The following is a 14213-nucleotide window of genomic DNA, read 5'->3' on the forward strand; positions in this document are numbered from 1 at the left end:
TATTTTAAAATGTAATTTATTCCTGTGATGACAAAACTGAATTTTTAGTTCAAATTAGAAATTAGACATTTTAAATTAGAATCATATTTTAGAATATTACTGGTTTTACTGTATTTTTTGTCAAATAAATGCAGGCTTGGTGAACACAATAGACTTATTTCAAAAACATAATTATTCAAAACTTTTGACCACTAATTTATGTGTGCAAATTTCAGAAAACCCATCCTCCTTCTCGGATGGTGTACGTGGAGCCGCCACCCCTCTGGACGATCTTCCCCTGGAGGGCTCATTGCCTCACACTGACTCTGGCATCGGGGAGGAGCAGGTCACCAGTGCTCTCAATGGCTCTGAGCTGGGCGCAGACTCCAGCGGATTGGGTGGGAGCTCTGGAGGCCCGGATGCCATGAGCGAGTTACTGTGCACACTGTCGTCCGAGGTGAGGAAGTCCTGCGAGTCCCTGCTGGAGTCGCCTCCTGGCGTGGAGGTTCTGAAACCCGCTGCGTCGATCTCCAGCATCAGCCAGGCCAACAAGGGAATCAATGTGAAGGAGATCCTGAAGAGTTTAGTGGCAGCACCGGTGGAGGGGGCGGAGGCAGGGCCCGAGCCTCAGCCGTACCACCCCGACCCTGCCCTGAAGAGGGAAGCTGCTGCTATGCTGCCCATGCAGTTCCACTCGTTTGACAGGTGGGCAGCTCTAGCGTGTCTAGCACATCAAAATAACACAGGATATATTATGCTTATCTTGCATGTATATGTGCTGTTATGTTTCAGACCAACCTTATGGACAGGCAATATTATTCAAATAATTGTTCAAATAATTAAAAGTATTAAACCCAAGACCCAGAGAGCTGAACATATCAAGCTTAAATATATAATATATTAAATTATAAAATTATATTTCAATATTTAATACTTAAAATATAGACATATTTCACTTAAGTTAACATTTAATAACATCAACCTTTTAGTACAGACTCACAATACACTGAACTTAATAAACTATGATATGCTTCTCTAAAAACCAATCGATGTCAATGTAATTTCTATTTCATTTTTAAAAAATATATATATACAGGGTTCCCACGGATCCTTGAAATCCTTGAAAGTTTGTGAATCTGATTAAAAATTTTCAAGGCCCTGGAAAGTTTTTGAAAATAAACAAACATGGATACAGGTCCTTGAAAATTCCATATTATTCCCTCCGGTCCGCTAATGTATTATTTCGCCAACACTTTGTGCATACTAGCTTGCTTGATTTACGCTGCACATTTATGCATTACGTTAATTGTTTCCCACGTGAGGTACTTTGTGTTGTTCGTTGCCATGACGTTCACACGCACACAAAACTACTAAGATGGTTCCACAACATTTCACAGACGCACCGTGAAACATTGCAAAAATAGGCTGAAACGTGATGCCTGGAAAATGCAAGTTTTAAGATATTTGGCTCACCAAAGAAGATTACAAAGAATGGCTTGCCAGAGATCCAAAGGATGTAGTGTTGAATTAATATAATGTAAAGCCATGAGGCAAGAAAAACTTATATCATATTCATATATCTTAAAACTTCTGGTTACATGAGCCTAAGCTCTTTTCAATAAAATTCATGCAAAAGTTAATATCAGATCATTTTAGAATACAGTATAGTATGTACCAAATATTATTAAATTTTATGCAAAACAGAAATACGACAAATATCAGATTTCTGTCATAATTTGCTTTTTTGCATAGTTGTGTTTGACACATGAAAACTGTAACAATGTATCTTACAAGGTGACGTGATGTAACCTTTGCTCTCACTTGAAATGTGTCCCCACATTAAGTCCTTGAATTTGAGGCTATTGGACCTGGAAAGTCCTTGAATTTGAAGTTAACCAAGGTGTGGGAACCCTGTGTGTGTGTGTGTGTATATATATATATATATATATATATATATATATATATATATATATATATATATATATATATATATATATATATATATATATATATATAAGAATCTTATGCTGCCTGCCTTTTGGAGCAGCTTTTGCTTCGGGCGTGCTCTTTTGTTGTCTTAAAGTGGATTTTGGAACAGAGCAATTGAACCAATAAATCATTCATGAATGAATGCAGTTACACTTACATGTGGTCTGTCAAGACTTTTTGAGAACAAATGAAGTAAAGAACACCTTAATTACGTATACGCAAGCACAAGGCCTTCCCCTCATTTTTAATGCAGTCCATTTCTCTGTGTCTAGCTCCTCATTACTGCACAGGCGTCTGCAGAAATGCCAGTGGCTCTGTGCAGTAGTGTGCTCAGGGCTCAAGAGACTGACTGGCTTAGTGTGTGGGATCCACGGATACTCTACAATACAAACTAAAGCCCCTCTGAACATCAATCCTCTTTGTTCTTCCCAATTAAGAAAACCTGATGAATAAATTATACATAAGGTTATGCTGTTAATCATTCACAGGCTTCTTGAATGTTAATAATTCATCAGGGCAGGTGAATATTTTATTACACACTCCTTTTTCACCATGGGGGTGGGTTGAAATGGATGGACTCTTTTTTTTATTTTACTTATATGTTAAAGAATACGCTGTTCTTTTGAACTTTCTATTCATCAAAGAATCCTGAAAAAATTGTTCATAGTTTCCAAAAGATATTTCCTTAGCACCAAATCAGCATATTAGAATGATTTCTGAAGGATCGGGTCATACTGAAGCCTGGAGTAATGATGCTGAACATTCAGATTTGAAATCACAGGAATAAATTATATTTTAAAATATCTAACAGAAACTGTTATTTTAAATTGTAATAATATTCCACAATAATTCTGTTTTTACTCTATTTATTATCAAATAAATGCAGCCTTGGTGAGCATAAAACATTTCAAATGTTTTAGTGACACCATACTTTTGAACGGTAGTGTATTTGCATTTAGTTTATTGTTAATATTAATATTTCAAGTATTTTTTTATTCAAATTATTTTTTATTTTTTTATTTATTGACAGTCAGTCATTGCACACTACCAATACTTGCAGTAGTATCAAAAACAATAATTTATTGCAATGAGACCGAAACATTGTCAATAAATAGTTTTTGATACTTTTGTAAGTATTGGTAGTGTGCAAGATTTTCTTTTGTTTTGAGGGATTGTTGGCACAGAATAGCTTATTCTTATCTACTGCAGCTCACTTTGGATAAAAAGATTTCTTTAAAAAACATTGTTAAAAAATCTTGCCGACCCCAAGATTTTTAATGGTAGTGTGTGTGTATATATACAAGTCTTTGATTTAGGTTATATAAAAGTATTTTGATGTGAAGTTGTGTACAGGGATTAATTCTTGAATATAATCAATATGCGCGTGTGTGTGTGTGTGTGTGTGTGTGTGTGTGTATACACTCTCAGGAGCGTGGTGGTGCCTGTTAAGAAGCCTCCTCCAGGAAGCCTGGCTGTGAACACGGTAGGAACACCCACCACCGGTGGAGTGCCCTCTTCAGGAAGTACGCCCAATATCTTTGCTGCTGCCACAGCAACACCTAAAAGCATGATCAACACAACAGGCGAGTCGTCCTGAATATTTCCATTATCTTACAGTCCCATGAGCATATACATTTTGTTGGTCTATATATGCATTTGATTCCTTCGTATCACATTATTTTTTTTCATTTAGGGTTGTCATGGGCTTTCATAAGTTTAGACACTTTTCTAACCGTAGTGACCGTTTTAGACATTTAAGCATCCTTTGTAGCTCTATTATCAAACCTTTTTTTCTTTAGGATAGTCAGCTTTCCTTGTGCTTAATCCATCTCGTCCATTATGTCTCACAGGTGCCACTGACTCCGCCTCTTCCTCCTCCTCCTCTTCATCAAGTTTCGTGAACGGTGCCACAAGTAAAAACCTCCCAGCGGTGCAAACCGTTGCACCCATGCCTGAAGACACAGTGGAAAACATGAGGTACACACACACACTCATGCTCTTCCTCACTTTATCCAGTTATCCACATGCTTAAAACCTTAAACCATGCATTCTCACTTCCTGTGCTCATCCTCTTTTTTTGGCAGTCTTACTTCTTCCTATGATTCCCATAATCCATTAGTTTCTTCACTTTACATCTGTCTCCTCTCTACACTTCCCTATATGTGTATCTTTGTAGCCACAGATTCCCTCACAGACACATACTGAGGTCTCTGTGCATTTTTAAAGATGCACTTTGAGGTACTGATAGTCTGAAGTGTATTTCCTGCCAAACATGGTTGGGAACATCTGTTCTAATTTGAATGCAACAGAATTGATTTTCTTCATTTTTGTCTCTTTGCATGTACGACACGGAAGCTTTGAGGCTCAATCATCCTTTGATTTGGCACAGATCAACACACAGGGATTACGTCACACTTTAGACTAAGAGCTGCAGTGAATGCCTGTACAGTCATTACTGTCTGTTTGTGCCCATTTGTATTGCAGTGCCTTTTGTGAAGTGGACCAGTGTCCACTGCGAACCAGGCTGACGCCTCCTGAACTCAAATCCTTTAGTTCGCTGACAGGATTCCAAACAGCCCCCAGAGATGCAGGACAGTTTCTTAGGCAAGGAAGCTTGAACTGGCCCCCCTTACCCAGTGCTACCAGCTTAACATTCCCTTCCCTTCTTTCTCTCTGTCTTTTTGTTTTCTCTCTTTTTCTGCCTCTTTTTCCTGGTGGTTGTGAGTTTTCAAGCTGGCCAGCTACACCACCGCTGCTGCTTTGATTTGTAACGGTTCTGCTAGATTTGATTCTGTCTATTTTTCACATTATTTACATTGTCTAAACCAGGTATGACGCCATAATGTTTTAAGCATAAAAATCACATCTCTTTGATTTTAATTTGTTCAATTATTATTATTATTATTTTTAAGTGTGCCAGTGTTATTTTAGCATTTTTTAATATATATTTTTAATTAACTTTCTCTATTTATTTATTTTAATTTTAGTTTTTTGTCTTTTTTTTTCATGTTTATTAGTTGTTGTTTTTATATGTGTATATATATATTTCTATATATTTCTATTTCACCTTATTTTTATTTTAGTGTTAGTAATTTTAGCTTTATTTTAGTTAACAAAATAAGCTTTTTAATAGTTTTAGTTTAAGTTTTAGTGGTTTCTATTTCCATTGCATTATTCTGGGTACCCTGTGAAATCTTATCTGTATTTTTATGCTGCTTTCACATCATATTTATTTACTGTAATTACAAGATGACAAGAATAGAATTTACTTTTGGGCCTTTCACAGGCACAGACCAAGTAATTTGTTTCTTTGGTGCAGTGTTTAACACAAATAAATCTGTGCATGGGTTTGTTTGCAGAGAGACACTTCTATAAACTGACCAAACAAAAAAGCACCACATAAGAATGGCTGTAATAAAATGGTATATCAAGCAGGTTGCTACTTAACTGCACTTAACTGATGAAGCTGCTGCCATTTTGGTTGTTTTTACGTGACATGACAACTTCAACAAAGTGAACGGTTTTTACTAGCCGCCGCCTTAATACACAAACGTGATGTGAATGCAGCATAGACATCAAATATGCTTTGATTGGCTATAATTTGCAGTCTTTGCATCACACCTGGTTAGGATTTAGTCTCAGTGACTTGAGCTAATGTTTGTTACTGAAATGCTGCAAAATGCCTAACAAACACATTGATAGTCCATAAAAAGCATACACACTCCTAATCAGCAGTAATGTTTACCAAGAACTTGACAGAATCAACCCTGCTAGCTCGCCGTTTCAGTAGAGACATTATCATTAATCATATCAAGTCATTCCTTGTTTGCACCACACTGGATGTCCTCAGACTTTTATATTTGATTTCTTTTCCTTTCACACTCACCCTAGTCATTTGCATCCCTGGCGCTGAAGTTGTAGTCTTAGCGCAGGTTAACTCGGCTTGTAGCTAAGCACATTGGCACTTAAGGGTGATGTGTGCAATATAACAGGGTGATTAAGCGTTAAGCATTTGCTCTTTCTGCCTCCCTGTGGTTGAATTCCTGTAGGTTGGCTTTAACCCAGCAGTAACGCCATAGACTTTGTCACATACTAACCAGCTGGAATTAAAAGGAAGTGTGATTTTTGAACTGGTTCCTGTATTTTGGAGCTAACTGAAGTATTTCTCTCTATCTGTCTTTCATTTTCCACCCATAGTATTACGACTAAATTGGAGCGAGCCTTAGAGAAAGTGGCCCCCTTGCTGAGGGAGATCTTTGTGGATTTCGCCCCCTTCCTTTCGCGGACTCTGCTGGGCAGTCATGGGCAGGAGTTGCTCATAGAAGGTACAGGTGCTGTATAGTGCTCCTTTTCCTCTCTACCTGGTGTCTCTGTGGAGTCCCTCACTGTCTGCTGTGTGTGTGTCCACTGGCTGCCTCATACACACACAATTGTGCGAGTGCATGGACCCAGAGCAGGTATGAGAAAACAGAACTGCTTAGGATGAAAGGATGTTCAAAAAAATGTAGATTTACTACACCTGAAGGAACTGAGGGAAGAATTGCATGCTAAACCTTGAAGAAGTGATTTAAGAGATGCCTAAGGATGTCAGAAAAAAACTGCTCAACAATAAGGACCCCCTTAAGACTAGTTTTATATATATATATATATATATATATATATAATTGCCTCACAACACAAACAAATTCATATTTGAATTAAAATATGCATAAATAACTTAAATGTAATAGTTATATAATAAGTGGAGTGGTGTGGATTTTCTATGTATTTTTCAGAATTAATATTTTCACTAGCTTCACAACAAAAACAAATGCATTTTTGAATTAAAATAAATTGTTTCAAAATTATTTCAGGAATATATGGCCTCTCGGCCCATAGTTCCACAAAATCATAATGACATGGCAGATAGTCAGTAATAAATAAATAGTAATAATATATTTAAAAAAGCTATTACAGTGGTGTGCAAGACATTTTGTAATTGTTTCTAGTTAAATTAAATTTATTTGCATAAAAATACATTTTTAGTTTTGTATTTAAATTTGTGTATACATTTTTGTGTCAGACAAAATATATTTTATGAAACTTTTTCTTTACCAGAAAGAGAAAAAAACAGTATGAAACAAATAAACACATACAAACAATTAATTTTTTAATTTGCAATAATAGCTGGAATGGAAAGTGACAGTTCCATCAACTGGCCCAAAACTTGCTCACACTGGGCCCGGCCTATCAGACAATCTTTATTGTTGAGTCCTGAGAGGACATTCTCTCTTCATTTCTTCAGAAATCAAAGGAAACCTAAATCTGAAGATCCAGATCTAGAGTGAATCACTTTTGCTTCTTGTTCCACCACTGTCTTTTGTCTCCTTATATTTCCTTCCTCTCTTCTCCACCCCCTTTATTGAATCCTCTCCTCCCTCCCTCCCTCCCTGTTGTCCTGTCAGGCTTTAATGTCTGTGCTCTCACCTTGTCTTGACCTTCCTCACAGTTTAATGTTTGTCTGTTTTTGTTGTTTAAAATAAAGCAGAACTGTGTGTACATTAGAAAATAGATGCATCACTTTTTAAATTTTTGAGCCAATTACATTAGGTCATTTTATGTTACACACACGTTACAGTGGGGTCCAAAAGTTTACACTGAATATCTGGGATTTCAAAAGCAATTTAAACCTGGAAATGCACTAAACTTAGAAAATTAAAACCAAGGAAAGTTCATATTTAAGATTCTGAACATTTTCAACAGTGTTGTCAGTCTTTTGGAACCCACTGAGGTTTATATTCATCTTTTAGACATGCACATGCTAAAATCTGTTTTCTGTCAATGCACTGCCACAGGCTTAGTTTGTATGAAGTCCAGCACATCGGTTGTGGAGCTTGTGATGCTCTTGTGCTCACAGGTGAGATTTCTCTCTTTATTCTCTAATAATTTATTTGGAATAATTCACTTTGACTTTATTTCGTAATTCGATAAGCTTCGCTATTTTCGATCACCGCACAAGTTACATTCATATTTCAGCTTTCATAAACTGCATTGAAACTGCACTTGGAAAAGGTCACAGTGCTGCAGTGTGGCAACATTTCATCAATCTTTTGAGCTTCTTTTGAAGCTTTGTGCTTGACCTAAACAGGATCCGATTTCAGACCCACCCTACATTACGCTGAAGCCAGTGTGGGTATCGAAGTATCACCGCATACTTCTGAACTTCCAAAGCAAAATACATTCACATTTGATCAGTTTGTTCATTCTGAGGGAATCAAACCCAAGAGCTTTGCTACCACTACACTCAACTGTTTGAGAGCTTCAGTAATGTGCTTTTTGCTTCCAATAATGCCACTAAACGTCACGTATTCACATTCTGAAAGTATTCCTTTTGTTTTTCACAGTTTGTATGTAGAATTGATTAAACAACAGTGTCTGAAGGCATTTAGTGTTTAGAGGTGAAGAATTTTCACTTACCTTTAAGACACTCCATTGAAAATCCATCGATGTGCTCCATAATATGCTTTGCCTTCAATCCACATGAGGAGAAAAATCGTTTTCTTACCACTAATCAAACATTTCAAAGCAGAATTGTCATACAATTACATCTGTATGTCAGTATCTTATACTGGGAACCCCACTGAACCTCTTTGAACTCTTCTGAATGATCAAGATTTCAGACTACCGCATCTCAGCAGGGTTCCTCTGCCTTCAGAGTTGGAGTCAGGATTAGGAGCTTTGGGGGTGTAGCAGTGGCCCATCCAGTGTTTGATGCCCTCTCATCTTCCTCTCCCCTCCCTCCTCTATTTCCCGTCATCTCTCCATCAGCACATATAGTATTACTGAAGCTCCAGGCCCTCCATTAGTGGCTCAGGGGACGAAACCGTACCCTAAATATTGATTGGCAGGAAGCAGAAGGTAATGGGAGCTGCCTGTGATGTGTCCTTCTAGAAGCATCTGCAGTGGATGCTAAGTGCATTCTGCCTCTCTTTCTCAATAATCACTCTCGCTTATGTGGCAAAGAGCCAATCAGGAAAGATCATCAGTGCGTCTCTTCAGCAACCACATCAGGCACCTAAATCATCCACACTGAAACAAGACTCAAACATTGTTTTTATTATAGGGCTGTCAAATGATTAATCGCGATTAATCGCATCCAAAATAAAAGTTTGTATTTGTATGTGTGTGTACAGTGTATATTCATTATGTATATATAAATACACACAGATGCATGTATATATTTAAGAAAAATTTTATATTTTTATATATATATATATATATATATATATATATATATATATATATATATATATATATATATGTGTGTGTGTGTGTGTTTATTTATATATACATAATAAATATACACAATACACACATTTACGTCATTTAAACAAACTTTTATTTTGGATGCGATTATTCGTTTGACAGCCCTATAAAAATAAGCAGAAACCAATAACATTTTTGCATTTTACACCTTGCAAATACATCATTTCATTGATGCATTTGCCTTTGGCACATTAAAATGTTTTAATTATGACATTCAATAAGGTCCATAATGGTTGTTATGTGTGGTTTCAGGAGTGGCAGAACTCTATACAGAAGAACGCAGGACTTGCATTCATCGAACTTATTAATGAGGGGAGGTACGTTGTGTACACATTAAAATTCCTTATCAGCTGGCATTGTTTATGTTATGATTTTTAAAGTCATATTTCATACCAAAAACGATGTACACTCTCTCCGTATGTTTTTGTGAGATCTGGTGCAATAGATAGAAAGGAGATTCTCATTATGCAAAAATAAAAGTAATTATTTCAGGTCGACTCCGTTATAATGCAAACTGTTTATGTCATTTACATATTTTGCTATGCTCAGGCTTCTGTGTCACGCCATGAAGGATCACATTGTCCGTGTCGCCAATGAGGCTGAGTTCATCCTCAACAGGCAGAGAGCAGAAGATGTGCACAAACATGCTGAGTTTGAGGTCAGTCAGCCAGTGTGGATCACTGTGTCATGGGTTCACAGTTTAATACTTATCATAAGTAAGGTATGATGTGAAAATCATTTCCTTTGCTTTCTTTTCATAGTCCAACTGTGCCCAGTACGCTGCAGACAGGAGAGAAGAGGAAAAGATGTGTGATCACCTCATCAGTGCTGCCAAGCACAGAGATCACGTAACCGCAAACCAGCTGAAACAGAAGATCCTCAACATTTTAACCAATAAGCATGGAGCATGGGGAACCATGTCACAGAGGTTGACAAACTCAGTTTATTGTTAACCTTTGCTGCTGGAATTCTGTTTCTTGTTTTCTGGCCATTCATCATCTCTCTATATATTTCCCACCTCAGTCAGCTGCATGATTTCTGGCGTTTGGACTACTGGGAGGATGACTTGCGCAGGAGGCGGAGATTTGTACGCAATGCCTTTGGCTCCACCCACTCGGATGTGGCTCTCAAATCTCTAGAGGAATACGGTCAGCCACAACACATCCGTACACCTCAGTCTAATTTACAGTGCCCAAATATGTCTCAGAGACATTATATTAAAGTGATGTGTGTCCATACATTATACATATCCAAATACACAACATTATTTTTGTCAGGGAATAAATAAATACAAAATTAAAGTGTATATATATATTATTTATTTTTATTATATTTATTTATTCATTTATATGGAAACCAGTTTCTGCCACTGAATAAAAAAAAAAAGTTATTGCGGTTACTTTTTCACAGAATTGTGAGATATAAACTCAAAATTGCGAGTTATAAAGTCACAATTACGATTTATAAAGTCACAATTGCGAGATAAAAACTCGCAATTCTGACTTTATAACTCTCAATTGCGAAAAACAAATTGAGAAAAAAAGTCAGAATTGTCGCAATTGTGAGAAAGTCAGAATTGCGAGTTTGTATCATGCAATTATGAGAAAAAAGTCAGAATTGTGAGATGAAAAAGTTTTTATTTTTTATTCAGTGATGGAAACGGGCTTCCATACATTTATTTTATTGTAATTTTTTTATTTTCTTTCTTTTATTTGATTTTTTGCATGGATTGTTTAGAGTAATGATTGTAAATATATATATATATTTTTTGTATGGGCAGGCCCTGAGGAAGAAGAGGGCGTGAAGTCAAAGAAGTCGTTCCGTAGTCATTCGGTGGTCAATCAGAACACTGAGACGGAGCTGATGCTGGAAGGAGATGATGACGCCGTCAGTCTGCTGCAGGAGAAAGAGATCGACAACCTTGCAGGTATTCAGCGTTTCTGCTGCACTCAGGAGGCTGTTATTTACAAGCAGCCTCCTCAAATCCCATTGTAAGGGTGCCATGGCACTATTAAACAAATTAGTCTTAAATGCCAGGCTGCACCAACAGCGCCACTCTAGCTGCTTATATTGGAACCATTAGTGTGGTGATTCTTTGATGTGTTGTTGATGCATGTGCTAATGTATGCAACTGTACTTTATTCCCAGTGGCTTTTCGTCCGAGGGTATTTATCTCAAGAGGCAAGTTTGGTCCTTCAGTCAACGAGTATGCTAATTAATGTTTTAGCCCAGAACAAGATCCAGCCCTTCTGCCTTTTGATGCAAATCTCAGCTGAATCCGCATAAGAGTGTGATTATGAGCTTAAGTGCTACATCTGATTTTGACATTGAATGTCTGAATCACTAAATAACTAATTAACGCTTATCAAAGTAGCCACTTATTCATTATCCTAATGAGTCGCTGACTGTATTTAACATACTGTGGCTATTTAATCATTATTTAATTAAACTAATTAGCTTGTTATTTCCTCAGATTTGAGTTTTTTTTCCAAAATACTTTCTTAGTCATCTCTTTGTGGTTTGAAATCTGATGTCTTTGATTATTTGAACATGCTTTCAGTTTTCAAAAACATGAGCTATAAATGCTTTGTGATAAATCACTGAGCCTCGGTAAAATAACAGCAATCAGCTGATGGAACCACTAAAACCACTTTAATTTTTAAGGATTGGTAACGGTGAAAGATGCTTTTTAGAACCAGACGTTGTAGATTTTAGATGTATTAAATATTACATTTTCAAAAAGATTATTTAATTCTGTAGAACTGGTCTTGAAATCCCAAGTTATTGGAAAATCTAACTATAATCACTTGACTAATCCAGGACTCAGGATTTTAAAATGTTAAGTTTCTCATTCTGTGGCATGGTTTCTTTCAGGTCCGGTGGTTTTGAGCACACCGGCCCAGCTCGTTGCTCCTGTGATCATTGCTAGAGGCACGTTGTCGATCACCACAACCGAGATCTATTTCGAGGTGGATGAGGATGATCCAACTTTCAAAAAGATTGATTCAAAGGTACTTTGAATAATGAGTTACAGTATAGCCTTTTTTACATCTTTTATTTCACACAGAATTACTGTAGATTTTAATGAGTTAACGAGAATATCATCCAGTCAGAATTACAGGATCATGCGTTGGTATTGCTGACTTCATCATGCTGTCTTCTTTGCTAACCACTGTTCCTCTGATCGTATTTAAACACTTTGCTTTTGTGTTTGTCAGGTGTTGGCATATACTGAGGGTCTGCATGGGAAATGGATGTTCAGTGAGATCAGAGCAGTTTTTTCCAGACGCTACCTGCTCCAAAACACTGGATTAGAGGTCTTCATGGCCAACAGGAGTAAGATGCCAATATGCTTAACAACAACGTCAAACTGATGTTTAGTTCAAGGTTTTTAATGGCACCATTTCATTATCTCTACAGCATCGGTCATGTTCAACTTCCCTGATCAGGCCACAGTAAAGAAGGTAGTGTACAGTTTACCTCGGGTCGGCGTTGGCACCAGCTATGGCCTTCCTCAGGCTAGGTAAGGACGTTGGTGTAGGTTTTTTAATATCGAAACTGATTCTGTGATGTGAGATCAGTTTAGGAGCGGTTCTTATGTGACTAAACATTTAACTGCTAATTAACAGTAAATGTGTTATTTGCCAAAGCTAATTGATTGTCTTGTTATTGTGCTGTTCTTTTCATAGACGGATCTCTCTGGCAACACCAAGACAGCTCTTTAAGTCATCTAATATGACTCAGAGATGGCAGCGGAGGGAGATTTCAAATTTTGAGTACCTCATGTTCCTCAACACGATTGCAGGTAAGATGATTCCTATGATTGCAACTAATAGTTTTATCACTACAAGCAGAGGTGGACAGTAACAAAGTAAATTTACTTGAGTACTGTACTTAAGTACACTTTTTGCGTATCTGTACTTTACTTGAGTATTATTTTTTCTGGAAACTTGCGACTTTAACTTCACTACATTTGAAAGACAAATATCGTACTTTTTACTCAACTACATTTATATCAAGGTCCCCAAGTAGAAAGTCGTTATATGTAGCAGTTTTTACAGTGTGTGCATTTTCAGATTCACTGAACCCCTTTTTTTCTGCGAAAATCCGGCCTGTGATCTGCCAGGACCTTCCTGTGTTGCCAAGTGTTACAGTATTTATAAGCCTGCAGTTTTCTGCCTAGCTTTAAATGGACATTTGGCTGATTTTACACAAATCTGGCAACCTTGGGATGTTCCCCACTAAACTAATGTAAACGTAAACTAAAAGCGCTCTAAAAAGGCATGTGTTAACTCATTAAAGCCCTTTGGAAAATTAACCATGTTTTTACTATAGTAACCATAACTATGGTATTTGCATTAAAATCACAGTATCCACAAATTTACTATTATCTCACTATAGTAACCATATGCTATTTGTAGTAAAACTTCAGTAACCACAAATTTACCACACATACATATACATATACATATATATAGATATAGATATATATATATAAACTTACAGGTAAATTGCTGCTTAAAACTGGTCAGGGAAGCATATAAATCTATTATATGTATCTATGTATGTATGTATCTATTTTTGCAAACAAATGATCAAAAAGTAGGCTAAATGAAAACTTTAGAATCTAAACTGGGAATCAATAAGAATTGAAATCAATAAGCAGAATCAGAATCTGAATGGATAAAATTCAAACAATACCCAACCGTAGCCACATGTTGTCAAGTTCACTGATTTCTGAGCATTTTATGAACACTAATCAGTTGATGGCAAAATTCAAAAAGACGGTTCTTTGGCGCAACCTGCACACCCATGGCCATACTGACAGAGTATGATCCAGTTTTCTGAAAAGATTAAAGGTTTGTTTGCCTAAAATGAACCATATCATAGACTTCAATATCTCTTTGAAAAATAACTTTGTAACTTTGAACTCACTTTAA

The 14213-nt window shown here is 36.8% G+C and overlaps 1 protein-coding gene across 12 annotated transcripts in view; it reads left to right on the top strand.

The window, feature by feature from the left end:
- The window catches only part of nbeaa (neurobeachin a), a 121618-nt gene that overhangs the window by 98998 nt on the left and 8407 nt on the right, over window positions 1–14213 (top strand). For 4 of the 12 annotated variants that reach the window (XM_058789076.1, XM_058789081.1, XM_058789078.1 and 1 more), the window contains 16 exons: window positions 216–684; window positions 3397–3551; window positions 3819–3945; window positions 4453–4572; window positions 6166–6299; window positions 7803–7864; window positions 9526–9590; window positions 9823–9931; window positions 10035–10201; window positions 10297–10421; window positions 11054–11200; window positions 11422–11454; window positions 12148–12284; window positions 12492–12609; window positions 12694–12796; window positions 12963–13078. In XM_058789076.1, coding sequence (XP_058645059.1) covers window positions 216–684; window positions 3397–3551; window positions 3819–3945; window positions 4453–4572; window positions 6166–6299; window positions 7803–7864; window positions 9526–9590; window positions 9823–9931; window positions 10035–10201; window positions 10297–10421; window positions 11054–11200; window positions 11422–11454; window positions 12148–12284; window positions 12492–12609; window positions 12694–12796; window positions 12963–13078 — 2187 coding nt within the window. The remainder of the gene's footprint in view (window positions 1–215; window positions 685–3396; window positions 3552–3818; window positions 3946–4452; window positions 4573–6165; window positions 6300–7802; window positions 7865–9525; window positions 9591–9822; window positions 9932–10034; window positions 10202–10296; window positions 10422–11053; window positions 11201–11421; window positions 11455–12147; window positions 12285–12491; window positions 12610–12693; window positions 12797–12962; window positions 13079–14213) is intronic. The other 8 variants (XM_058789086.1, XM_058789087.1, XM_058789077.1 and 5 more) reach the window with 7 other exon arrangements.

Source organism: Onychostoma macrolepis, chromosome 10 (genome assembly GCF_012432095.1).
Source record: "Onychostoma macrolepis isolate SWU-2019 chromosome 10, ASM1243209v1, whole genome shotgun sequence".
NCBI classification, from domain to species: domain Eukaryota; kingdom Metazoa; phylum Chordata; class Actinopteri; order Cypriniformes; family Cyprinidae; genus Onychostoma; species Onychostoma macrolepis.